Source organism: Macaca thibetana, chromosome 9 (genome assembly GCF_024542745.1).
Source record: "Macaca thibetana thibetana isolate TM-01 chromosome 9, ASM2454274v1, whole genome shotgun sequence".
NCBI classification, from domain to species: domain Eukaryota; kingdom Metazoa; phylum Chordata; class Mammalia; order Primates; family Cercopithecidae; genus Macaca; species Macaca thibetana.
The window spans coordinates 41541377-41569115 of record NC_065586.1 but is presented as its reverse complement, the minus strand read 5'-3'; the positions used below and the strand labels follow the sequence as shown (position 1 = coordinate 41569115).

The following is a 27739-nucleotide window of genomic DNA, read 5'->3' as shown; positions in this document are numbered from 1 at the left end:
TTTGTGGGCCATGTGGTCTCTGATACAACTACCCATCTGCCTGCCTGCTGTAACACCTGGGCAGCTATAGACCGTATTAACAAATGGGCATGGCTGTGTGAAATAGGCCTGGCTGGGTGCCATGGTACATGCCTGAAATCCTAGAACTTTGGGAGGCCGAAGAGTACAGATCACTTGAGCTGAGTTCAAGACCAGTCTGGGCAACATAGTGAGACCCCAACTCTACAAATAATACAGAAATTAGCTGGGAATAGTGGTGTGGGACTCCAGTCCCAGCTACTTGGGAGGCTGAGGTGGGAGGACAACTGGATAACTTGAGCACAGGAGGCTGACACTGCAGCGAGCCAGCATCATGCCACTAGACCCAACCTGGGAATCAGAGATTTGCTCCTCCCCGAGTTAACAATCCTGGAGCAAGGGGATGTGTTTTGCTGTCCATGTTACCTTGGGACATCAGGTCATCTAACACACTCACTTTCCCATCCCCTGAAGCCCTTTCCACCCATGCATCCTAAATCTAGCAGACTTCCAGGGGTGTGCAGGTACTCTCCCCACCACTCTACAAAATCCGAGGTCTCATCTTCACCGCATTCCAGCCCCGTTTCCAGCTGAAACTCCAGTTTTCCAATGGAAACTTCACTGTTTCTCTGGGTTTCCCTCACCTGTAGTCCTCTGCTTCCCCATGCAATGCTGACACTCGAAGCATGGTAGGCCCATGGGTAGGCAGAGATCCCAGATCAGGGCTACAGCAAGGATAGTTCTCTCTAGGTTTTCCCTATGCCAGTCTTCTGCATCCCTGTATCCTGCCATTCCTGGTGATGCTGCTGCCCTCACATCAGGCCATCCAAGCATGCAGAACACTGGAACTAAGGACTGTACCTAAGCTGAGCCTCTGAAGCCCAATGGAGCTAGAAAAGGCTGAAGACTTCACAGACTTAATTTTTAATGCAACTCTCAGGGGTTTAACCAAAAGCATTTACTCCTTAAGATACTAATGAAGACCCTTAATACTGGTAAAATCATTAACACTATATAGCTAGTAAAGGGGGAAAATAAACATTTTTGAATAGAATGGTTTTAAATAAACTCCACATTTTAAAGTCCTAATGGTTTGTATTTAGCATAAGGTTTAAAATGATAGTAATACTGTATGCTGTATGTAGAGCTGCCTGAATTTTAACACTGCTTTGTTGCCTAGGTGGGTAGCAATTTGAAAACAGGTCTCGAGCTTGGTAACGGGTATCCTGCCATAACCTAATCAACAAATGCACCCTACAGAAATCAGGAAAGTGACCCCAAAAAAAATTTAAATCAGCATTTTATAAAAACTAGAAACAAAATAATGGTTTTCACAATGTAGCACTTGAAACTAAAGCTCTCCCGCTATAAACAGATGTGACTCCAGCATCAAGGGCCCAGCAGGAAATTCTGAATGGTTTAGAACAGTGCACGTAAGTTGCCAGTGGCTGGGGCTGTGTGTCTATTTGATGCTTCCCGGAATGTGTGCTGCTAGTCACCATTTCCACCATTCACATATTTAACATTTTTATTAGACTTTTATTTAGCCTCATCATAAGAATATAAGGGAGATCATAGATTTGATGTATGAAATTTTTAAATTCACACTAAAATACATTACGATTAAAATGAATTATCTTCAACCCATTTTGCTATCTTTTGCTGAGTAATCTGTGCCAGTCATTGTGAAAAAGTCTTTATTTTAAGAAAAAAATTTAGTTAACAAAAAATTTAACAAGTTTCACTTAGCAAAATACACCCAAAAGGAAATCACAGTACAAAGAAAGTTTTAAGTCAAGGCCTCACCAATTCCTACAGTATTAGTATTGTGTCTCAATTCTCAAAACTAACTTTTAAAAAGCTTAAACTTAACCTAAAGGATCTTAAATGAAAATATAAACTAGAATGAACAAACATGAGAAATATTTCTTTGAATCAGGGAGCTAGCACCTTTGAGTTTTCCAAAAAAGCACGTCTCCCCAGTGTGTTCACTGTGATGTGGTGTAAAAGATCCACATTTAACATACTTAAACTACTTAAACTCGGATAACATCACTCTGAAGTATACTACCAAAATGTTAATTGAGAAAAGCTGAAAATAGTTTTAGTTTACTCATTATCACATGCTAGAAGAAAATTTTGCATGAGAAAACACTGAAGAGGTAATTTTTTAATCCAGATTTCACAAACTCATGGTGCAAAATGGGTCCCCCAGCTTCCTCTATTATAACTGCTCTTAACTGCTTGTTGGCTGCCTGTGAAAATTTGATTGAAATAACTCAAATGTTCCTAACAAAACTAGTCATAGCCACCCATGCTGTTCTGCCCACTATAGCCGGCCCCGTAACAGCCACTCACTGACTGGCTCTCCAGGCCACTGTAAGTGGCCTGGGCAGCAGACACCCCCATGCCTTGCATCACCTGGCTGCTATACGCCCCATTGCTGGCCCCTGTTGTTGAATTCAAGAAGAGTTCTATGTATCTGTGCTGCATATTGGCCCTGTCTTTGGACATAGCTGCCACAGCTTCTTCATGAGTAGCAAACTCAACATCTGCTTCACCCGTCACTCTTCCATCTGGGCCGATCTCAATATGGACTCTCACAGGGTTGAGAGGAGAGAAGAAGTTGTAAATGTCGTTCTCGGTCGCTTTGTATGGCAGACCCCTCATGTGGACACAGTGGCCTGTGGTGCTCTGCACTGTGAACTCACTGTCGCCATATCTGTGGTCATACATTCCGGAGAGACAGTAGCTGAGATCTCTCCCGAACAGGTCGGTGGTGAAGCCGTAGCCATCACTGAGGCCACTGTACTCCTCGTAGCCCCCGTAGCCTGTGCTGTAGGCACCGGGCCTCATCCTCTCCAGGCCTGCCTGCTTCACGATGCCAATATACCTCCTGGCAGTCCCGGGCCGGTCATAGGGCCCTGGCCGCTGCACGGACATGAACTTCAGAGGGGGATCTGAGTATGACCTAACTTCCTCCTGGCTGCTCTTAAACACCTCGATGTACCTGTGCCCTATCCTCTCCTTGTGCTTCCCTAGAGCCTTCTCAGCTAACTCCTGCGAGGCAAACTGCACGAACGCTTCCCCTGTAATCTTGCCTTCGGGGTCCACAGGCAATGTGATCCCGTTTGGCACGATTTCCAACCCTGAGAAGAACTGAACAATTTCTTCCTTTGTGCATCCAAATGGGAGTCCTCGAAGCCGCACGAAGCCATCGTTGGCGCTGTCGGCACTGTTGGGACCGCTGTGCTTCAACACCCAATCCATCTCGGTTCTGTGGGACTTGAACACCTCAATGTACCGGTGTCCCATGCTTTCCCTGTCTTTTTTCAGGGCCATTTTTACATCATCTTCTGATCCAAGTTCAACAAAAGCCTCACCACTCTGCCTGCCCTCTCTAGTATAGATGAAATGGACACCTGCGGCCCCATCATGAATCGTGCAGTCAGAGAGGAAGTTCTGCACGTCCTCAACAGAGCAGGACCAGGGCAGGCCACGGAGCTTGACCACAAAGCCTTCACCTCCCTCAGGGCCCAGCATCATGGACACTTGACAGGGTGGGTGTCAGGTGATCTTGGGTGTGGCTTTTTTGTGGCTGGAAAAAAAAAAAAAAAAGACAAATTTATTTAATATGCACAACAAAAGTATGCAACAGAAAATTTCCCCATTTTACAGATGAGAGAGGTAGCAAGACATTAAGAAATATACCAAATACAATTGAGAGCTAAGATTTAACTCCAGGTTTCTCAAAAAATTACATGAGCAGTCATAGGCAGTTTGAAAAAAATCAGGAGTTTACAAGACAGGACGATGCATGTGAACGTGGTGCCTTGAACACAGAGAAATGTAAATTTCAGTCAGGTGAGAGCAAGCGCATTTCCTTGTTATATTTATTCCACGTTTGTCATGATAATTATGTGGCAGTTCACTTATAAGAGCACCTCAGTTCTTCCTAAACTATAGGCCTTACATTTGGTTAAACAGTAAATTTAGTAAATTTTATTGTTTATGGTAGGATACTTTTACTTTCATGAGAAGGGATGGGAACATAGCAGGCTGTTTTTAAACCACAACATAGGGTAAGATTTTCTAATTTTCTCATCGGCAGTAATGTTGCCAGGATACAAGACAGTAACGGCTTACAGTGTCTACAGAGGTATGATTTTGCTCCCAAATCGTCAATTCAAACTAAATATCAGATTCACCAGTTCACATAAAATATAGCAGAATTGCTGTCTTTTGCTTAAGATCTAGAAGAGGGCACCAGGAAGAAAGGGCAATCCCAAGAGGGCTGAGAAATGCCCTTCCCACCAGGGTGGTACATGGCACTTGGAAGTCCAAACTCAAAGAATAAGGCCAACTACACACTAGAAGGCAGTCTTCTGAGAAAGAGCAGCAGCTGACCCAGACGCCAGGGTATACAGCATAGCCAGCCATAAGCAAGAAAAATACTGCAGTATTATGGTGCCGAAGACATATTTTTGTATGAACAATGTCAAAGATGATGCTCAAAATGAGCACAGGAGTATATGGAAATCTTTTTTTTTTTTTTTTTTTGAGACAGAGTTTCACTCTTGTTGCCCAGGATGGAGTGCAGTGGCACGATCTTGGCTCACTGCAACCTCCGCCTCCCTAGTTCAAGCGATTTTCCTGCCTCAGCCTCCCGAGTAGCTGGGATTACAGGCATGCACACCAAGCTAATTTTTTTTTTTTTTTTTTTTTTTAGTAGAGACGGGGTTTCTCCGTGTTGGTCAGGCTGGTCTCTAACTCCCAACCTCAGGTGATCCACTCCCCCGAGCTTTTTTTTTTTTTTTTTTTTGGAGACGGAGTCTTGCTCTGTCTCCCAGGCTGGAGTGCAGTGGCGGATCTCATCTCACTGCAACCTCCGCCTCCCAGGTTCCAGTGGTTCTCTCCCCTCAGACTCGCGAGTAGCTGGGATTACAGGTGTGTGCCACCATGCCCAGATAATTTTTTTTGTTTTTGTTTTGAGACAGTCTCAATCTGTCACCCAGGCTGGAGTGTAATGGCACAATCTCAGCTCACTGCAACCTCCGCCTCCCAGGTTCAAGAAATTCTCCTGTCTCAATCTCCTGAGTAGCTGGGATTACAGGCCACCACACCCAGCTAATTTTTTGTATTTTTAGTAGATACGGGGTTTCACCATGTTGGCCAGGCTGGTCTTTAATTCCTGACCTCAGGTGATCCGCCCGCCTTAGCTGCCCAAAGTGCTGGGATCACAGGCATGAGCCACCATGCACAGCTGGAAATCTAATGTTTCAAAGTGTCATTTTACATCAAGCATAATAGGTACAAGCTGCTAGTCTTTTCAAGCAATATGGGCTCATCATGTGGGGAAAAATGCTCCATTAAAAAAAACCCACAGTTTAAAAAACAGACAAAAAGTATAGGTAAGTGCAATTTAAGAAAAGGAAAAGCAAATTCATAATAAATGAAATGCTCAACTGCACTAGCTTCAGGGAAAACTAAATTAGTAACAAGTAGTTACCATTTTGACTGATCATATTAGTAATTTTAAAGTTTGATGTAGCCAATGCAGATGACATTTATCATACAGTGCTTCGTTATTTCAAATTGACAATGTCTAAAAGGATAATTGTGTAAATCTTTTAAATCTGCCTGTGTCTACACCAGATTATAAAGACAACAAGACATGTCTCCTCTCCCAATAACAAGCATAATGACACAAATGAAACAGAACAGTATGTGATATCCTGAACACATCACCAAGACCAAATACCCGGCATTTACTCATGAACTGTGACTTGGCATGCAAGGGCTTTGAAAGTATACAGCCTAAGTAAAAGACGTCACCCTTGCTAATGAGTGGAACATGGAAGCCTCTGGGATGAGAGTCAAGGGGAGCTTAACCTGGATTGCTCATTGCCTACCTCAAATGTATTGACTATGTACATCAACTCAATCAACTTTTATAAAATAATCCTGAAGGGCAAAGGATTGGGCATAAATAATCCTATCTCCAATTCTCAAACTGTGCTTTGGGTCTGCAATAAACACCGGGGTTTAGCCTCCACCTTAGAATGTAATGGTCCCTGCCTCCCCAGGCCTTACCTAAATCCCCTGCAGCAGCACATGGCCACGGCAACATGCTGACCTGGCAGAGCAAGGTCACAGGAGCTTCTTCCTCTCCTGCCCATGGAGGGAATTCTGTGCTAACAGCTCAGAAGCTCCTCCTTGGAAAGTCAGGGCAAGTTTGCATTGTGTCTCTTGGGATAATGGGTCCGGGATCGCACAATTACAGGTGGGGGCTCCTTATGCAATTCCATTCCTAACACCCGGTCAGCCTAGGCACCACCTGTCCTTTTGTTTTTGACCATACCCTGGTCTTGCTCCTCAAACATGGAAAGTATCTGAAGGCCTCCCTCAGGTTCTGTTCCCAGCCTTCGGTCCAGCCATCATTCTGGGTGGGGGAGATGAAGCCATAATCCACTAACCATTTTCTCCTGGACCCTACACCTCCAATGATTTCACCATTCCCTGCAGGAAACCCCATCCTAATCACATCCTCCTCCCTCCACCACAACTGCTATCCCCCTCCTTTGTAGGGACCCTGGCTTCCTTATCCACACAGCCTCTCATTCTCTCCTCATTCTTCATAATCTAGCTTAGAGCAAGTATCATTTTAGGTTCCTTCCTCACAATACATGGAATTCATTCAATGAACTTCTTCCTTAACTGTACGCACCCAGTAAAACCAGAGCTCTCTGTAAGATTCCAAACAAATATCTGACTACTCCATGGATGTATTGAGTGGCTCAGCTGCACACAGACAGGCCAAATGGTGCCTCTAGGCTACGATTTCTCAGCCTCAGGACTACTGACATTTTGGACCAGACAGTTCTTTGTGGTCTGGGGGCAGGCCCAGGCACTGTAGGATGTTTAGCTGCATGCCTGGTCTCTGCCCACTAGATGCCAGCAGCACCCTCCACCTCCTGTTCTGACAACCAAATGTCTCCAGACATTCCCAAATGTTCTCTGGTGGCTAATGCTGCCCTCAAGTTGTCAAATACCATAGAAAATCAGGGTGAGGCCGGGCACAGTGGCTCCAACCTATAATCCTAGCACTTTGGGAGGCCAAGGTGGGTGGGATCATTTGAGGTCACGAGTTCCAGACCAGCCTGGCCAATAGACAAAACCGTGCCTCAACTAAAAATACAAAACACTAGACTGGGTGTGGTGGCTCATGCCTGTAATCCGAGCACTTTGGGAGGCCGAGGTAGGTGGATCACGAGGTCAGGAGATCAAGACCATCCTGGCTAACGCGGTGAAACCCCGTCTCGACTAAAAATACAAAAAATTAGCCGGGCGTGGTGGCGGGCGCCTGTAGTCCCAGCTACTTGGGAGGCTGAGGCAGGAGCATCGCTTGAACCTGGGAGGCAGAGGTTTCAGTGAGCCAAGATCACATCACTGCACTCCAGCCTGGGCGACAGAGTGAGACTCCGTCTCAAAAAAGAATTACCTGGATGTGGTGGCGGGCTCCTGTAGTCCCAGCCACTCGGGAGGCTGAGGTGAGAGAAAACCAGGAAGCGGAGTTTTCAGAGTGGAGATCACACCACTGCACTTGAGCCCAGGTGACAGAGTGAGAATCTTGACTCCACAAAAACAAAACAAAACAAAACAAAATACCCACCACACAAGAAGAAAAAAAAAAAAAAAGAAAAGAAAATCAGAGTGAACAGCCTTAAGAGTAAGCAGGCCATCAATATCGCCCACTGTCCTACCCCAGCACCCTGCTTGTCCAAAGCCCTTCAGATGTCTGGGGCAGCCTTACAGATTCTCACCTCCTCTCCAGCTGGTCGACATTACTCTAGGAAGTGGACTTTGTGAAGTCAAGTCAGAGTCTAGGAGTTTGTAATCAAGTAGTGGGTCCCTTACAGCGGACATTATGAACAGCTCTGCTCTGGGTCCAACCTCACATACCCCGGGGTCCATGCTTTTTTCTTTCTTTCCCCTTTCTCCACTGAGCACTGTCTACTTGGTAATTAAACATGCTCAGTTCTACCCAATCATGTCATACCTCCCCTGCGCCAACTTTGTCTCTAGCTACTTGTTGATTTGTTTAGTAAAATCTTGTCAAAAGGTCTCTACTGTCACTTCTACTCCCCACCATTAAAACTGCACGATCAAGGTCAAGAGTGGTGGCTCACCAGAGTCAGGAGTTCAAGACCAGCCTGACCAAAATGGTGAAATCCTGCCTCTACCAAAAATACAAAATTAGCTGAGCATAGTGGTGGTCACCTATGCTGAGCGCAGTGGCTGACGACTTTAATCCCAACACTTTGGGTGGCTAAGGCAGGCAGATCACTTGAGGTCAGGAGTTCCAGACCAGCCTAGCCAACATAGTGAAACCCCGTCTCTACTAAAAATACAAAAAATTAGCCAGGTGTGGTGGCGGGCGCCTGTAGTCCCAGCTACTCGGGAGGCTGAGGCAGGAGAATGGCACGAACCCGGAAGGCAGAGCTTGCAGTGAGCCAAGATTGCGTCACTGAACTCCAGCCTGGGCGAAACAGCAAGACTCTGTCAAAAATAAATAAATAAATAAATAAATTTAGCCGGGCATGGTGGCAGGCACCTGTAATCCCAGCTACTCCGGACGCAGAAGCAGGAGAATCGCTTGAACCTGGAAGGCAGAGGTTGCAGTGAGCTGAGATCGTCCAGATCGTGCCACTGCACTGCAGCCTAGGTGACAAGAGTGAGACTTGTGTAAAAAACAAACAAAAAAAACCTACATGATCCTACCATACAGATCTTCACGGCAAGAAAAAGAGCGAATGTTTTCATCTTCATCTTAACCATTTCTTCCCGGAAATCCTCTCCCTTTCACTCCCTGTTGGCAATTACTCTTGGTTTTCCAGTTAATTCCTTAGACACTCTTAGTCTCTGAGTCCTTCCTTAACCATAGGGAATTGGGCTTGGGCCCAGTCCTCTTCTCAGTGGCCCCACCTGCTCCCAGGGTCTCCATAATCATCTCCAGGGTCAGGAAATATGCAAGCCTCCAGTCTTTGGCTCCCTGAAGCCCAGACGGGTAGATACAACTCTACTCCACAGGTTCTCCTCTGTGCCACAACTGAACCTCACATTCTCTCTTCTGTCACACTCCAATAGCAGCATGAATGCCCCTATCTGCACCCAGAGGTCCTAGAAGGAAACTGGAGTAATCCCTGACCTTCTCTCAAGCCCTCAAATCCAATCAACTCATCAACTCCCTTGGGTGATCCCATTCTCCACAGTATCCTCATCCCTAAATCCTATTCAACTCCTTGATTTCCTCAGCAATAAAGGTGCCTCATAGCTCTACGCTGTTCCTAACACATTGTAATGGCAGCCTATGAACTCAGTAATTCTCTTCTTTGTGAGTTATCAAATTGTCATTTTATCTCATGCTGTATTTCTCCTATTCTAATTCCTGTATGAACAGCCAATTCCAGGCTACTGATCTCTTTTAAAGTATTCCAAGCATAGGCCTGTAATCCCCAGCACTTTGGGAGGCGGGCGGGTCACCTGAAGTCAGGAGTTCAAGACCAGCCTGATCAACAAGGAGACACCTCATCTCTACTAAAAATGCAAAATTAGCCAGGCGTGGTGGTGCATGCCTGTAATCCCAGCTACGCAGAAAGGCTAAGGCAGGAGAATCGCTTGAACCCAGGAGGCAGAGGTCGCAGTGAGCCAAGATCGCATCACTGCACTCCAGCCTGGGCAACAGGAGCAAAACTCCATCTCCACAAAAAACAAAACAAAACAAAACAAAACAAAACAAACAACAACAACAAAAAAAACGTTTTCCAAGCATACTGGCTAAGCCTTACTGCAATCCCATCTACGGCTCAGGTATACTTTTAAAACTAATCACCGTCCTGCTTCCAAGTCCTCAGTGGTTTCCCATGGCCCTCAGAACAAGGACCACTGGCTCAGTTGGGTGCCTCAGGCCTTGCAACTTTTGCCTGCAACACTCTTCTACCTAAGCTCACTTCACTTCCTTTTTTCTCCTGAAATGTGCCAAGCTCTCTGCTCCTTCAGTGACGCACATAGTTCACACTCATGGTTAATTCTCTCCCCAAATATACTCTGTTCAACCTTCTGTCTACCTAAATCCCACTAATCCTTAAGGTCTAAGCTCAAATACACCACCTTTCTCAAATGTCTTCACATTATCCAAATTGTCTCATGCTCTACACTACCACAGCACTCTTGCTGTGTTGTTAAAGGGGTCTTCAAACCCACAATGGGAGCCTATTGGGGAGACACTTGTGCCTGTTTTGTTGGTCACCATGACCCCATCCTCAGTACAGGCTTGACCCAGCTGGCCCAAGATTAGCCAGGATTAACTGCTGCCCATGTGCAGGGGGGTCAACACCTTCCTCAAGAATGCAGTAGCCTGCCTGGCTAGGCTGAAAAAGACACACAAGTAGCATCAAAAAACAAAAACAAAAAAACACATTTCATAGAAGAATTACTTAAAATGCCTAATCTCTTACATGTCGTGTTTTGCACCAGGAAATGTTTCAGAAGCAGAATGACTTCCTCTCTGAAGGCAAAGGGAAGAGACCATTCCTTTCCAAAACACATGTGTACACACCACTTAAAACACTTACTGCTTATTTTTACTCCAGAATTGGTTTTCTTTTCCATTTCTCAGAAGTCCTAAGGCTTTTCATTAACTAAAACTCAAGCTGAAAAGAGCCCTGTGGTGTCCTGCTCAAGGTTAAAGTTTGTGACAAAACTTTTTTCACTCCAGGCTGCTAAGCAAATTTGAGTATAACAAATATAAATACTGCAGCTGAAAAAGGGCTCTTCTTAAAATAGCTCACCTTAAAAACAACCGCGGATGCCTTCAGTGGGAGACACTTCTGGATGGTAATGAACTGTCCTAAAAAAACAGAGCGATATTGGCTGTATGATCTCAAGATCCTGGGCACTGGCTCTGGGATCAGAACTCCAGGTAAGGACAGGATATAGCTGGGAAGCCCTTTACATAGCGCCTGGGTTTAAATTAAATCTCACACCCCATCCGCCTAACAGCATTTTGGAAGTATTATCTTTTCACAGGGCAATACAGAGCACAACAAAAGAGAAAGGCCTTATTGATCTTGATTAGATTTACTCTTGATGAGATTCTCCTGCCTCAGTAGCTAGTATTACAAGCGTGAGTCACCACACGCAGCTAATTTTTGTATTTTTAGTAGAAACGAAATTTCACTGTGTTGGCCAGGCTGGTCCTGAATGCCTGACCTCAGGTGATCCGCCTGCCTCTGCCCAATTCCTGAGTTTCTACACTGAGGACCCTAAGTGCTGGGAGGAAATTTAAACATCAGGGGCAGGGCACTTGGGAAGTAGGTGGGTGGGGAGAAGTGACAACCACAGGGGATTTGACCTTAAGACCCCTCTTTCACTGGGATAGCACGGGCATGGGGCAACGGTGCTTGCTAGAAATTGTTATAGGAACACCTCTGCAAGCAGTGTGGAGACACATCCAAAAGACACTTCCAGTTTTATTGGGTAACTTCTTTGAAATATGCTTCACTAAAAAATACATCACAATCACTAGATCACCAACATCCCAGTAATAACGCTGCCCCATAGGACTAGGACACGGACTGAGGGCTATGGAATTCTGAGAACCAAGCTGCATGAGTTTTGGAAATGTGGAATTAGTAAAATCAACTAATTTTGCTGAACCTGACGTCTTAAAATGAAGACAATCACATCTGCCTTGTCTTGCAAACTTCCAGTGATTATTACATAAGACACTCTTGGGGGGTGTACAAATGAAAAGCATTACATTTATTAGGAAACCTATTCGGGGTGAAATAGTTTCAAGTACTCTGGAATCAGGTTTTCAAAGGCTTCAACAATCGTCTTGTTGAAGGATCTGAAGGGTGGAACCCAGTCATCTTAATGATCTGATCCACTTCTGCCCTAGTTTATCCCTGCGTGATCCACAGACCAACACCCTGAGGCCTCTGGGGACATGCACAACCTGGCAGCCAGACCCACGTACACCCATTTACCCCAATGGACCAGTCGCTGTGAGCCTGTAGACCCCGGCCACAGCGTACCGCCAACGCACACGGAGGAAGAGTCTGGTCTCCCCGCCCTCAGAGCCAGGAAACCGCTGGGGGCGGGGAGGGCTGCTCAGCTCCCCCAGGTGACTGGACAGGGAGGTTTTCCGAGCGAGCTTGCACGCGGTCTACCTAGATAATTAAAACAGCGACCCTAAAACAGATCTGGGTGGGGGCTAAGAATCTCCATTTCCAAAAAGCGCTCTCGAACGAGCTCTTCGCTGTGATACAGGTTGGACGGGATTAACGCTTGCCTTCAGGCAGAGCCAATCAAGATAAACAGGGCGCGCCGGAGTCCTACTAGTCTGGCTATCTGCAGAGTAAACAGGGCCGTTCAAGCACCACCCACCTCGTTTTCTTTTGTTCAGGACAGGACTCGAGGAGGAACCCTGGCCTCCCCTCCTAGACACACTCCCGTGCTCCCCGGGAAACCGGGTAGCATTCTCGCTAGGCGGCTGGGAGCGCGTTCGGCCGCGCCGCCCCCATTACTCAGTTACACTCTCAAACCAAAGTCCACCCGGTCGGGCCCACGGACTTTCACGCTCTAAGACTTACCACGGAGGCGAGCGGGACTGGTTTCTGTTGCTACCAGGCAAGCGCGGCTGGCAGCCAAGAGCCCCGAAATTCCACCGAAGCTCAACCACGCAGAGGGCTCCGGGGAAAGTCCAGGTGCATCTTTTTGTTCTCAACCTGCAACAGAAATCCAAGTGGTGGGGAGCCCCTTCCGCGAGGTGGGAGGCCCGGACGCGCGATAAGCGTGTTTTGGCGGGAAGCAGCGCCTAGGACCCGAGAGAAGGTGACGGCGACGTTCTCGCGGCCTCCTCCCAGCGCTCCGGCAGCCTCGGACCGCCCGGCCCGGCAGGAAGGTCGGCCCCAGGGCCTGCGCGGGCTCGGGCGGGAGCTTCCGGGCGGGGGGCGGAGCAAGCGGGGCGGGGGGGGGCAGGGACTGGAGGACTCCCGGAGGGAGAGGCGCCCTGCGGGAGGGGGAGGGGAGGGGGCGCCTGGCGGGCTTCCGGGGCCCTGAGGGTGAGGGCGACGGCGAGGTGGGGTGGGGGCTGTTTCCCCGGCCCGCCGAGCTAGCCCGCCTGGGCGGGACCTCCGGGACCCACGGTCCGAGCGGGGCTGAGGGGAGGGAAGGAAGAGGCGCTCCTAGGTCTGGGTCCGTCTCTGGGCGACCAGGGCGGCGGAAAGGGACCTGGGGGGCGGCCCGGGCTGGAGTGGCGGGGCTGGTGCGCCCGCGCAGCGGCTCACCACGCCAGGGACGGGCCGTCGGCCCCGAGGCGGCGCGGGGTCCGGAGTCCGGGAAGCGGAGGCCTCGTGATTCAAGACCGGCAACCGGACGTGGGTCACGGGGTGTAGAGGAGGAAGTGCCACCGCCGGGCCCGCCAAGATGTCACCAATGGGAAACGCGTGCCTGCAGGTGCGGCCCCGTGGCCCGCGCGCTGGGCCCAGGCAGGAAGTGGGGGAAGGAGAGTCAGGGCGGCGGGAAGATAGTTCTCCGAGTTCTCCCGAAGGGAGCTGGGCGCGAGCGCGACCTGGGGAAAGTCCAGAGTGCCAGCCACGGGGAGGGGCGGGCACTGCAGAGTGGAAGAGAAGCCAGCAAGTTAGACACAGCCTTTCTCCGGGAGGCTGTCTCTAAATTCGAACTAGAGGAGGTGCCTTGGTTTGTACATTTGACCGTGGATACACGTAAAAGATTTTGAAAAAAAATCTTTGAAAAACAATTTTTAGAACGCAATTCCTAAAACTTTTAACCACGCAATTTTGTGGACCTCTGAATCTTAATTCAAATGAACTGGAGAACAATTATAAAGCAATTTCGATACTATGAACAGTGACATTTTATATTACGGAATTATAAATTTTGTTGTAATTATGCTGTAATTTTATTTCTTTAAAAGACCCTTTCTAGAGCCACAAATATTTGCAGATAACTGATTTCTCGAATATGTTTCAGATTACTTGGAAAGTGGAAATACACATGAAACAAGATGTGCTATGAGCTAGTAATTATTAAAGCTCCTGATGCAGTTTCATTACACTTGTTTCTACTTTTGTGTATGTTTGACTTTTTTTGGTTTTTTTTTTTTTTTTTTTTTTTGAGACAGTCTTCACTGTCGCCCAAGCTGGAGTGCAGTGGCATGATCTCGGCTCACTGCAACCTCCGCCTCCTGGGTTCAGGCGATTCTCCTGCCTCAGCCTCCCGAGTAGCTAGGACTATAGGCCCATGCCACTGTACCAGCTACTTTTTGTATTTTTAATAGAGATGAGGTTTCACCATGTTGGCTAGGCTGGTCTTGATCTCTTGACCTCGTGATCCCCCTGCCTCGGCCTCCCAAAGGGCTGGGATTACAGGCGCCAGCCCCCCGCCCGGCCTGTTTGCGGTTTTTTTTTTTTTTTTTTTTTTTTTTTTTTTTGAGACAGTGTCTCACTCTGTCCCCCAGGCTGTAGTGCAGTGGTGCGATCTCGGCTTACTGCAACCTCCCCTCCCAGGTTCAAGCAATTCTCCTGCCTCAGCCTCTTGAGTAGCTGGGATTACAGGGACACGCTACCACGCCCGGCTAATTTTTGTATTTTTCGTAGAGACAGGGTTTCACCATGTTGGTCAGGCTGGTCTCGAACTCTTGACCTTGTGATCCACCCACCTCGGCCTCTCAAAATGCTGGGATCACAGGCGTGAGCCACCGCACCCCGGCCTGTTTGACATTTTTAACAGAATTATTTTGAGACGGGGTCCGACTCAGTTGCTCAGGCTGGAATGCAGTGGCACGATCTTGGCTCACTGCAGCTTCAATCTTCCAGGCTCAAGCGAGCCTCCAACCTCAGCATCCTGAGTAGCTGGGACCACAGGCATGCAACCACGCCGGGCTAATATAACTGTCTGTAAAAGTGAGAGAAAACAAGTCTTTACAATGCACTTACTAGATGACAGCAATTACAGGGAACAGTAACATACTGCATATAGTGATGTAGAAACTACAAGGACAAATGAGCCAGTCCTTCCTCAGAATAGTTCCAGATAAAAGAACCCACAGAATTATGGTTATGTTATAAAATAAAGCAATTAAGTTTTAGAAATCCATCTTGAAATATCTGTGATGGCTTGGATTTGTTTGAAGTTGTCCACAAAGTAGTAGGTGGGGAGATGGAGAATAACTGTTGAATCTGGGTGACAGGCACATTAGCCTCAACATCCTGGACTCAAGTGATCTTCCCACCTTAGCCTCCCCAAAGCAGCTGGGACTACAGTTGCATGCCACCAAGCTGGGCTAATTTTTTCCTTTTTTAGTAGAGACAAGATCTCTCTATGATGCCTAGACTGGTCTGTAACTCCTGGGCTCAACTGATCCACCTTGGCCTCCCAAAGTGCTGGGATTATAGGGGTGAGTCACTGTGCCTGGCCCAAGGCAAGTTTTAATTATTGATCAGTCACCATAGGGTTCCTGCCTGTGAGGGAACAACGTGTGCACAAGACTTGAGCCAGGGGTCTTACTGTGCAACTGCAGCTAGGTCTGAGATCAATGGTAGGAGATGACATAGCCTTAAAGGCCTGGTTTGCCGTTCAAAGGCCAGTGGGAAGGCATTTAATGGAATGTGGTGTGATTGCAGTTTTGCTTTTTAACAGTCTAGATGCTATCTGGAAAATGAATGGTGGGAATAGATACATAGAGATAAGATGGGAAGGAATGAAATAAGTCTAGGAAGACTGCTGGGAATTGAAGAATGTGAAAGGATTTGAGTAATGTAGAGAAAAATGACAATCTGGAAATTGATTGACTCACCAAGAAATACTGCGCACCTAAAAGATGCAGGAACTGTAGTGGTAGAGAGACACAGTTCCTGCCTTGGTGGGTCCAGTAACAGTGGAGTAGGAAATCAAGAAATGAGGCCGGGCGCGGTGGCTCAAGCCTGTAATCCCAGCACTTTGGGAGGCCGAGACGGGCGGATCACAAGGTCAGGAGATCAAGACCATCCTGGCTAATCCGGTGAAACCCCATCTCTACTAAAAAATACAAAAAACTAGCCGGGCGAGGTTGCGGGCGCCTGTAGTCCCAGCTACTCGGGAGGCTGAGGCAGGAGAATGGCATGAACCCGGGAGGCGGAGCTTGCAGTGAGCTGAGATCTGGCCACTGCACACCAGCCTGGGCGACAGAGTGAGACTCCGTCTCAAAAAAAAAAAAAGGAAATCAAGAAATGTACAAATATTTGAGGACAAATTTTGGAATGAACAAAAAATAGAAAATAGGGATTAGCTCAGATTGGGGTTCTGAGGAAGTGACAATTAAACAGGAGCATGGGTGAGTGGGAACACTGAGTGATGAATTTCATGTAGAAAGAAGGGAAATTCTTTTTTCCTTGATAAATAGCTGAGGTTTAAAGTAGAAGCTGGCCAGGAGCAGTGGCTCAAGCCTGTAATCCCAGCACTTTGGGGGGCCGAGGTGGGAGGATCACTTGAGCCCAAGAGAGTTTGAGACCCGCCTGGGCAATATAGTGAGACCCCCCCATCCATCTCTATATAGGAAAAATAAAAATGAGGGGGGAAAAAAGACAAGTTAAAAGCCCATTATTCTTTTTTCCTTCTGTACATTATTTCCCCTCTGCATACTTGTTCAAATTATTTATATTTTTTACCAAAGCCCTTTACTAGGATACATTTTGGTGCTGGATGCTTTGTATTCATATTCTTATTTCGTGGTGAATTCTTTCGATTGAAGAAATTTAGCTGCTGCTGCTGCTCACGTCTGTTCACCACATGAGAAGCACAAGATGGGTCTTGGGGGCAAAAATTCCCCATCATGGTATATAGTATGTGAGCAGATCACAGACCTATTTGTTATGGATGTCTTCCTTTTCTGTTGGAAATGATATTGAAAATTGGACTTAATGGCCTCAAAAGTCTCTTCCAACCCAGCAATTTTATAAAATCCCTATTGTGACTCTAAAGTACTTCCTGCTGTCATGAACTCAAGAATTATGATACAAGACACTAATTCCATTACAAAAAATGCACCAACGCACACATTTGTACTTAATTTTTCAAGGGCACATGGATCTGAAGTGTGAGAATTCAACCCAATTCACACAACATGCCAAATTCAATACACAGAGCTATCCTAAAAGCTATTAAGGACTGAGAAGTGGCCGGGCACGGTGGCTCATGCCTATAATCCCAGCACTTCGGGAGGCTGAGGCGGGCGGATCACGAGGTCAGGAGGTTGAGACCATCCTGGCTAACACAGTGAAACCCCATCTCTACTAAAAATACAAAAAATTAGCCAGGCATGGTGGCAGGCGCCTGTAGTCCCAGCTACTCGGAAGGCTGAGGCAGGAGAATGGCGTGAACCCAGGAGGCGGAGCTTGCAGGGAGCACCGCTGCACTCCAGCCTGGGCAATAGAGCAAGACTCCATCTCAAAAAAAAAAAAAAAAAAAAAAAAAAAGGACTGAGAAGCTGCAGATGGAGCATATATTAACATTTTAAATGTTTACTCCATTATTACTACATTTTTATCCACCAAAGGGCATCTGTTCTGATCTGCCTGCAACAGGAAAGCTGTTTTCCATTACCATCTTATCAGGTTCTTTCACTTACTTGCTGTAGCTAAATCTGGGGGGATAACACACTGCTTCCCTCAGCATTCATTTTTCAAAAGATGTGTTACTAAAAAGCATCAAGAGTAGTATAATGTAATGTTACATTTTAAATATACTGTTTGTATTGAAATTAATGTAAGGGACATTTTTTTGACTGATCATAAAACAAGCAACCATTGCTATTTGATATTGATTGCATTTTGCAAATGACTCAAGAATCATGATATCTAAGGTAAATGTTCCTTAAAATGTTAATAAAAAGCAAAACTGCTACTAGACTGCTGTTCCTAAAAATAAAATCTGTTCTTAACTGAGGGAAAATGTCATTATTTGGATTACCTGGACTAACTGGAAATAATACCCATGCCTACCTAAGAAATGGGTATGTGCAGATTCCACTAAACAAAAATACAATTGATAGGAAGATCAATTTTGTTTTTCCCAGACCACCTCCTGTACCTCTCTCCCTTGAGCAAGCAGCCCCTAAGTAGGTGCATAGTCAAACCCTGGAGCTGGACAGAAAGGAGGCCTGTGGGGTATCCTCAGCCCCCTGAGGAAGGTACATCCCTTGGGATGGGAATTCTTTCTGAAGCCTCCATGGAAACATGACACCTTAGGTTCCAAGCAGCAGGCCCTGAGCTGAGACTGCTGGCCCTGAGCTGTGCTGCCCAGGGGACCACTGCATTCTGCCTTGGGAGAACTGTGGAGAACAGAGATGGAAAGAGGAAAGGAACATGACAATTTACAGAAGAGGGGCTCCAGCACTCAGAAATAACGTATCACACCTCAGACTTCGGCAGGTTTCAGGGAACAAGAAGTGCTAAACAAAAACCAAAATGATTTTAACAGGAAAAAAAAGAGCAACTTCAGATACCACTGCATTACAAAACAAACAAACAAAAACAAACAAAAAAAAACTTTCTGGAACTAAAATCGAGTTTCAAATTTAAAAATTAGTAATGAATTCAAAGAAAGGAAAATCCAGTAGAATAAACATCAAAACAGAAACAATGGGGGAGAAGATAAGAGATTTGCATGACATACTTTTTCCAAAACAGTTTCCACTATACTTTAAACTTAGGAGTTTTACCAACACACGCCTGTGCTGTGTCTTTTCACAATATCCTAATGGGAACTACAGGGATCTTAAGCCTGGAAAATTCACTTCTATGCTTTATCGTTTCTCTTGCTGCCTCCATCTGTTTCTTTTTCTCCTTCTGGAATTCCTACTATTCACATTATTTCTCCTGCCTGAAAAGGAACCAACCCTATCAACACCCTTATCTTAAGACTTCTAGCCTCCATAACTGTGAGAAAATTTGTTACTAGTCTCTATTACTTTGCATGGCAGCCCTAGCATACTAATACACCATGTTACCAAACCAGACAAAAACACCACAAGAAAACTAACTTCTGAATTCTATGTACTTCTAACACCAACTTAAATTAGAAAAGATAGGTATTTGTCATAAACGTCATAATTCTATTAGATGGTCCTATTCTAATCAAATAACTTATGATGGGTTTATCAGGATGTAACGTAGTAAGTAGGAGTATCTGTATTTATATTAGGTGAAGAGTTGTCTAACAGGAGGCATGCTGTTAGGATAAATCTAATAGGAGTCTTAATCTGTCATGCCTTTCCTTAATTATGATGGCTTTTTGTGTGTGTGTTTTTTTTAAACGGTCTTGCTTTCTTGCTCAGGCTGGTATGCAGTAGTGCGATCACAACTCACTGCATCCTCTATCTACTGGGCTCGAGGGATCCTCCCCACTTAGCCTGCCAAGTAGCTGGTATTACAAGTGTTCGCTATCACATCTGGCTAATTAAAAATTCTTTTTTGAAAAGATAGGGTCTTGCCATCTTGCCCAGGCTGGTCTTGATCTCCTGAGCTCAAATCCATTCTTCCACCTTGACCTCCCAAGTGTTGGGATTACAGGTGTGAGCCTACATTGCCTGCTCTGTGTCACTTTTTCTCTTCTGAGTCGGACTCTGGCTCTGTCACCCAGGCTAGTGTGCAGGCGCACGATCTCAGTTCAGTGAAACCTCCGCCTCCTGAGGTCAAGCAATTCTCCTGCCTCAGCCTGGGATTACAGATGCACACCACCACCCCCAGCAAATTTTTGTATTTTTAGTAGAGATGGGGTTTCACCACATTGGCCAGGCTGGTTTTGGACTCTTGGCCTCAAGCAATCTGCCTGCCCCAGCCTCCCAAAGTGCTGGGATTAAAGGTGTGAGCCACCCCGTCCAGTCTGTGTCATTTTCAAGAGATCTTTTTCCTAGCCCAAGTCCATATGGTTATCTGAACTTACAAAGCGCTGATGTTTTTACCTAAATTTTTACACTTAGATCTACAATGAACTTGAAATTGATTTTTTCATTTCCAAAAGAGTTTACAATTAGTTCATCAAGCATCACAGGCTAATTTTACTCAAGAACTCAGATGCGAAAGTCCAAACCAAGTATCAGTCAACCAAATCCAGCAATATGTAAAGCAATATTATGACCAAGTTGGGTTTATTTCAGGAATGCAAGTGTAGTTGATCATTTCAAACTCAATCACTGCAATTTATCATACTGATGTATCAATGGAGACAAAGTACAGAGGTAATTTTTTAATGTTTTATGAGAAATGCTAAACTGAATTTATGTCAAGGAAGAAACGAGGCCATGTACTGTGGCTCACACCTGTAATCCCAGCACTTTGGGAGGCCGAGGTGGGCAGATCACTTGAGCTCAGGAGACCACCCTGGGCAACATGGCAAAACCCCTTCTCTACAAAAAAATACAAAAAAATATTAGCTGGGCATGTGGCACACACCTGTAATCCCAGCTACTTGGGGGGCTGAGGTAGGAGGATTGCCCGAGCCCAGGAGGTCAAGGCTGCAGTGAGCTCTGTTTGCACCATGGCACTCCAGTGTGCGCATCAAAATGAAATTGTTTCTTGAAAAAAAAAAAAACAAACAAAATGTAGGGGGCTGGGTGTGGTGGGTGGCTCATGCCTGTAATCCCAGCACTTTGGGAGGCCAAAGCAGGCAGATCACTTGAGGTCAGCAGTTTGAGACCACCCTGGCCAATATGGTGAAACCATCTCTACTATTAGACAGGCCTGGTGGTGCTGCACGCCTGTAATCCCAGCTGCTCATGAGCCTGAGAATTGCTTGAACCCAGGAGGCTCAGGCTGCACTGAGCCCAGATCCTGCCACTGCACTCCAGCCTGGGTGACAGAGTGAGACTCCGTGTCTTAAAAAAAAAAAAAAAAAAAAAAAAAAGGAAAACAAAAGTACATCTTAGAGTGATCAAATGATCATTGAAGGAGTTATCATCTTATAAAAGTATTCCTGCTAATAAGTGAGAAGGAATCGATTATTAAAATATCACTAATTTGGAAACCATTTAAGAAAATAATAGATCTAGGTAATGATCATTAATAGCTGCTGTAACATGACAAAAGGGAAAATACCAACCAATATGTGCCTCCAGTAGGGGCACAGCACCTCAACTAAGTATTCTTTCCAAAAACTCCCATCTGAATCAAAACTACCTCCAAGCTGGGTGTAGTGGCTCACACCTGTAATCCCAGCACTTTGGGGGGCTGAAGCGGGTGGATCACCTGAGGTCAGGAGGTCGAGACCAGCTTGACCAACAAGGTGATTCCCTGTCTCTACTAAAAATACGCCTGTAATCCCAGCTACTCAGGAGGCTGAGGCAAGAGAACTGCTTGAACCCAGGAGGCAGAGGTTGCAGTGAGTCAAGATCACTGCCATTGCACTCCAGCCTGGGCAACAAAACCAAAACTCTGTTTTAAAAACAAAAATAAAACCAAAACCAACACCACTTCTAGAGGTAACTATCACTTTACAGCAAATATAAAGAACAGAGACTCAAAGGCCACCAGGGAAAAACAATCAGAAAAATGCGAAGTGTGGGGAAGGAATGCTGCAAGACAACCCGACAAATATAACCGGGAATGGGGCCTTTAAGAAAGGGGAACTTCTAGATGATCACTGATACAGCATCCATTCACCACACCTGAAATGTGTATGTGTAAAACTCACTGGATTTTGACAGGTTCACAGGATTGTTTTTAATTATTTTAGTCAAGATCATGGAGAAACGAAAGTGTTTTAATAGTGGATATGTTAGGTTAAATTACTAATACAATGAATCACGTTTCCTTTTACCACTAGAGAATATAAGATTGGCCGGGCGCGGTGGCTCAAGCCTGTAATCCCAGCACTTTGGGAGGCCAAGACGGGCGGATCACGAGGTCAGGAGATCGAGACCATTCTGGCTAACACAGTGAAACCCTGTCTCTACCAAAAAACACAAAATACTAGCCCGGCAAGGCGGCGGGCGCCTGTAGTCCCAGCTACTCGGGAGGCTGAGGCAGGAGAATGGCGTAAACCCGGGAGGCGGAGTTTGCAGTGAGCTGAGATCCGCACGGCACTCCAGCCCGGGCGACAGAGTGAGACTCCGTCTCAAAAAAAAAAAAAAGAATATAAGATTACATTTATAGCATACATTATATTTCTATTGGCCAGTGCTGCTCTGAATTTAAAAAGTTATCTACAAAATATAAGGTGTGACTTTGGATCCTGACTCAAACCAACCAGTTGTTTAAAATATTTAATACGGAAACATTTAAACCCTGGAAACTTGGTATTTTGGAATGTATTTTTAGGTATGATAGCAGTATTATGGTTAGATTTTAAAAGTCCTTAGAAATACTGCGGATTTATTTATTAATAAACACCTTATTGGTCTGGGATTTGCTGTAAAATAACCCAGGGTCGTCTTGGCTGACAGTTCTCCCTCTGCCCACCCTGTTGCCCTCCAAAGAACCGTAGCTCAGGGGAACTAAGACAGGGCAAGGGCCCCGGCAGGGGAGGGGTGTCCCGGTCCAACTTGGGACCCAGTCCCAATTGTGTCCCTGGGCACGTGACTTCTCCCAACCTCCATTTTCTCATCTGGGGCTAATAGCAACCCCTTTTACAGTAGTCCTGAGAATGTAATTAGAAAATGGAGTAAAACTTCTAGGACCTAGTAAGAATCAACTAATGTGGTTCTCTCGAAGAGCAGAGAACCAGAGCTCAGTGGAGGAGGGGAATTAGAGAAGTCACCTCCACGGAAAGGGCCTGTCACATTTCTGCAGCCCCTGCAGGCATCTACCCGCACTAGGCTCTCATTTGCCTCCAGACTTTCCAAGGTTCTGGCCACGTGGGAGAAGTAACTTTATTTACTCACTATTTTCCCTTAAATAAATTGCAATTTTTACCTGAATAAAGCTTTGTAACGCTACCCTTAACAGAAAACTTGACAGTTTACAAAAAAGTGGCCAGGCATGATGGCTCACGCCTGTAATCCCAGCACTTTGGGAGGCAGAGGCGTGAGAATCGCTTGAACACAAAAGTTTGAAAATCAATCTGGGCAACACAAGGAGACCCCATCTCTACAAAAAATACAAAAATTTGCTAGGCGTGCTGGAGAATGCCCGTGGTCCCAGATACTCGGCGGCTGAGGTGGGAGGACCCCTTGAGCACAGGAGGATCTCGGCAGCGAGCCGAGATCACACCATTGCACTCCAGCCTGGGCAACAAAGTGAGACCCTGTCTCAAAAAATAATATATATAATATATATATCATTTTATAGAGACGGGGTCGGTCTCTGACGCCCAAGCGATTCTCCCACACCTCGGCCTCCCTAAATGCTGGGATTACAGGCGTGAGCCACCTCGCCCGGCCGGCAGTGACTCTAATCTACAGAATGCACACCGGAATGTAATACCTACAAGGCAAAAGATCTTTTTGCTTAGGAATAAAGCAATCTCTCTCTTTACATTCATTAAAGTAGTAATGTCTTATTTTATAAATTCTGTAAAAGCAACGAGTCACTTTTCAGGGATAGCACTTAAGATATCTTTCACCTACCTAGAGAACCCAATAAATTTTTATCTTACTAGGAATTCAGAGACAACCACGTATCTAACTTTTAAAAATATAAGTAGAAAGAATTATATGTGTACATTTTTGGAAGAATTAAGATGACTTTTTGAAAGGAACGACTGAAGACAACACTTTCAGAACTCCCTGCCGCCTGAGGCTGTGGCCCTGACCCCGGCGCAGCGCCCGCCCCGCGCGGTTCCGGGAAGCCGCCGTCGCCGCCCGTTGCCCTTCGCGCGCAGCCGCCAGCGCGCGCCTCCTGTCCCGCCACGCAGATGGCCGGCCCGAGCCCCCAGCGCCCGCAAGCTGTTTCGAAAACTAAAGAGGCGCGTTAGCTCGTCCCCGGGCCGCTCGGAGACCGAAAAGCCGCAGCGAAGGGCGCCCCGCGGGCAATGGCCGAGCTCGGCTCTCCTTCCACCCTCCAGCCGGGAGACACGCGGAGCCGTGCGGGGATCCCAGGCACCTAGCGGGAGGGGTCCCCGCGACCTGGGCGGTCTGGCGGGGAGGGCGAGTCGGGTGCCCTGCTCCTCAAAACCCTGGTCCACGACTCTGCGGTTGGGGGAGCGGGGCAGCCGGCGCAGCAGGAGCCGGGCCCCGTCCGCAAGTTTCCTAGGAGCAGGGCAGAATCGACGAAAATGCTTCATACACACAAGCAGAAGGGAAAAAAAAAGGGACGACTAAGCCGAAGAGCGCGCACGAGTCAGATTTTCACCCCAGATACAAACACGGTACCTCTAGGAGCAGGAGACCAACACAGAGACCGCGCTACGAGGACACGCGGCGCCGCCGAGGAAGAAAAAGGGCCCAGGGCAGAGCGCTAAGGCTCCGGGAACCGGGCGTGGGAGGAGGGCGGAGCCAACTCCCCACAAGGAAGTCTTGTGCAACTCTCAGGCGCCTACAGCCACGTGAGCGCGCGGCTTTCATTTTATTCAGGTATTATTACTACTGTTATTACTTCTGAGACAAGGTCTCACTCCCATCGGCCAGGCTGGAATGCAGTGGCACAGTCACTGTCACTGCAGCCTCGACCTCCTCAGAGCAAGCAACTCTCCCGCCTCAGTCTCTCGAGTAGCTGGGACAACAGGCGCGCGCCACCACACGTGGCTTTCTATTTTTTTTTTTAACTTTTTAGCAAAGACAGTTTCACTATGTTGCCCAGGCTTGTCGGGAACTCTTGGGCTCAAGAGATCCTCCCGGCTGGGCCTCCCACTGAGCCAGGCCTGTTCTCACTTTCAGAGCCCTCCGGTGGTCGCCAGCGCCCGACCAGGAGGCTGAACTAACGCACCGGCCGGCCGTGTCTTCCCGGCAGCCCCTGACTCCAAAATCTCAACCCGCGGTGCTCACCGCGTGGGACCACTATCTGGGCGTGCGGCTCTCGACCTCCGACACTGCGTCTCCCGATCCCAAGGGGTCCAGTTCTCGCCGGTCCCACGTACCGGCCCCTCGACCTCGAATCCGTCCCCCAAATCTCAGCGCCGCGGCCCCTCATTATGTGCAGTCCTCGATCGGTCCCAGATGCGTGGCGCTTAAACTCAGATCTCTCCTCCCTGATCCCAAATCCCAGCCCCAGCCCCACCCACCCCAATAGGCCCAAACCCCAGGTAGTCCGGGTACGGGGCCCTGGACTTCGGAAGGTCTCCCCAATCTCAAATCCCAGGCCCACTGTCCACACCCCCAGGGGGACCCGGTCCCCGCTCGGTCACGGGTGTGCGGCCTTCGACGTCGGAGACTTCGGCCACCCCTCACCTCGGCCTCCGAGTCTCTACGCTCCCGCTCTCACATCAGGCACCCCGGTGGTCCCTCGGAGCACCTAGAGGAGGGTGGGACGCGGGGAACTTGGCAGTTGTAGCAGAGGCAGTTGAGGCTTGTTGACCATCACCATGGAAACCCCCGGCTGCGAGCACGGGGCGGGGCCTACGAGGGGCGGGGTCAGGCGCGCTGCCGGCCCCAGTCCTTAGCGCCTGCCCGACGAGAGCACGCGGCTTTGCCGGAAGCCCTCCTGCTCCCGGCGTGCCAGGCCCCGTCTCGGCCCTACTCCCCGGCTCGGCCCTTTGCCCTGAGCACCCGGAAACAGAAGCCCAAGGAGCCCGCGTCCCCACCCCGCTGCTACCTGCCGGCGTGACAGCGATTCAGTGCCACCCCGAACCCCACCTTAAGGAAGACGCGGCGCAGTCCTGCTTCCACGACGGAGCCGGAAGGACGCAAGGACCGCGGTAGGGCGGAGCTTCTGCGTCTTGCACCCGGGGGCGGGGCCGCGACGGCGCTACTGTGACGCGCCCAGAGCGGAGCTACCGGTTGGCCGGCCGGGCGCGGAGCTGAGCCGACACTGGGGGCGGGGGTGTGGGGGAGGCGGCGGAGGCAGACTAGCGAGGATGTTTCTGGAGAGGAGAAGGGAGGGGTGGGGAGGGGATGGGGGGGAGGAGAAGGGAGGGGTGGGGAGGGGATGGGGGAGGAGGAGGAGGAAGTGGAGCGGCGGGAAAGATCCCTCTGACTGCCCCTGAGGCCCTGGAGGAAGGCCACTGGTAAGCCCCGCAGGACACTGAAACGTGCGCTCAAAGGACGCCTGATTTGAAGACTAGGATGGGAAAAGGAAATGAGAACCATGGCAGGCCGTGGTGGCGCAAGCCTGTGGTCCCAGTAATTTGGGAGGCTAAGGCGGGAGAATCGCTTGAGCCCGGGAGGTCGAGGCTGCAGTGATCCGTGACTGCTCCACTGCGTCCAGCCTGGGCGACAGAGCGAGAGGCTGTCTCAAAAAATAAGGAAAGAAGTACACTGAGGGCCGGGCGCAATGGCTCACGCCTGTAATCCCACCACTTTGGGAGGCCGAGGCGGACGTATCACGCGGTGAGGAGAGCGAGACCATCCTGGCCAACATGGTGAAACCCCGTTTCTACTAAAATACAAAAAATTAGCCGGGCGTGGTGGCGCGCGCCTGTAGTCCCAGCTACTCGGGTGGCTGAGGCAGGGGAATCGCTTGAACCCGGGAGGCGGAGGTTGCGTGAGCCGTGATGGCACCACTGCACTCCAGCCTGGCGACAGAGCGAGACTGCGTCTCAAAAAAAAAAAAAAAAAAAAAAAAGTACGCTGAGTACTCCAGAGATCGCTTAAAGGCGTCTCAGAGCGGGGCAAGCGTTAGGAGGGATTTGTCAGGTCAAAGTTGCTCACGTGGTAATTCCGTGGTGTGAGAAGCCCCCAAACCTCAGAATGTAACTCAGACCCAGGTCGAGGGCAAGGTTTTCCGTCACAGCGCACCTCAACACAGAGATTTGGTGGCTAATGGCTAAGCCAGGGACAGATTTTTTTTTTTTTTCTCACGCTTTGTAAGGCTAATAATTATAATTTCATTTTGGTGGACCTTCTTCATGAAGAGATGATGTCAAGGCACTCATCACAGGTTAAGCTGAACATTATTACTATTTCCAGACTGGGTCTCTCTCTGTCAGTCAGGCTGGAGTGCAGTGGGTACAATCACGGCTCACTGCAGCCTCGACCTCCTGGGCTCAAGCAATCCTCCTGCCTCAACCTCCTGAGTAGCACCACCACTATCGGCTCAATTTTGTATTTTTTTTTTTTTTGAGACCGAGTGTTGCTCTGTCGCCCAGGCTGGAGTGCTGTGGCGCAATCTCGGCTCACTGCAAGCTCTGGTTCCCGGGTTCACACCATTCTCCTGCCTCAGCCTCCCAAGAAGCTAGGACTACAGCAGCCCGCCACCACGCCCGGCTAATTTTTTGTATTTTTTAGTAGAGACGGGGTTTTACCATGTTAGCCAGGATGGTCTCGATCTCCTGACCTCGTGATCCACCCGCCTCGGCCTTCCAAAGTGCTGGGATTACAGGCGTGAGCCACCGTGCCCGGCCTTAAATTTTGTATTTTTTGTAGAGATGGGGTTTTGCTATGTTGCCCAGGATGGTCGGGAACTCCTGGATTCAAGCCATCTGCCCACCTCTGCCTCCCAGAATGTTCGGATTACTGGATTGAGCCACGCACCTGGCTGAACGTTATTTTCTAAATCACCAGAGAAAGTAAAGGAGTGCTCAAAATAGTGTCAGATGATGAGTGGGATGACTGTGATGAAGGAAGGAG

The 27739-nt window shown here is 48.0% G+C and overlaps 1 protein-coding gene across 11 annotated transcripts; it reads right to left on the bottom strand.

The window, feature by feature from the left end:
* Positions 1 to 1698: 1698 nt before the first annotated feature.
* On the bottom strand, positions 1699 to 25920 carry HNRNPF (heterogeneous nuclear ribonucleoprotein F). Of its 11 annotated transcripts, none has more exons than XM_050804321.1 (4): positions 25808 to 25920; positions 12675 to 12809; positions 10869 to 10927; positions 1699 to 3616 (listed from the first exon to the last, which is right to left on the bottom strand). In XM_050804321.1, the coding sequence occupies exon 4, from the start codon at positions 3562 to 3564 to the stop codon at positions 2317 to 2319; it is 1248 nt and encodes a 415-aa protein (XP_050660278.1). In that variant the 5' UTR covers positions 3565 to 3616; positions 10869 to 10927; positions 12675 to 12809; positions 25808 to 25920; the 3' UTR covers positions 1699 to 2316. The 11 variants fall into 11 exon arrangements, with proteins under 11 accessions (XP_050660278.1, XP_050660283.1, XP_050660281.1 ...); XM_050804326.1 differs by having other exon boundaries at positions 25767 to 25883; XM_050804324.1 differs by lacking the exon at positions 25808 to 25920 and adding an exon at positions 25403 to 25555.
* Between the last annotated feature and the right edge of the window lie 1819 nt (positions 25921 to 27739).

Coding starts and splice junctions, on each gene's coding strand:
- HNRNPF (XM_050804321.1), bottom strand. CDS start 3,564: ATGATGCTGGGCCCTGAGGGAGGTGAAGGCTTTGTGGTCAAGCTCCGT.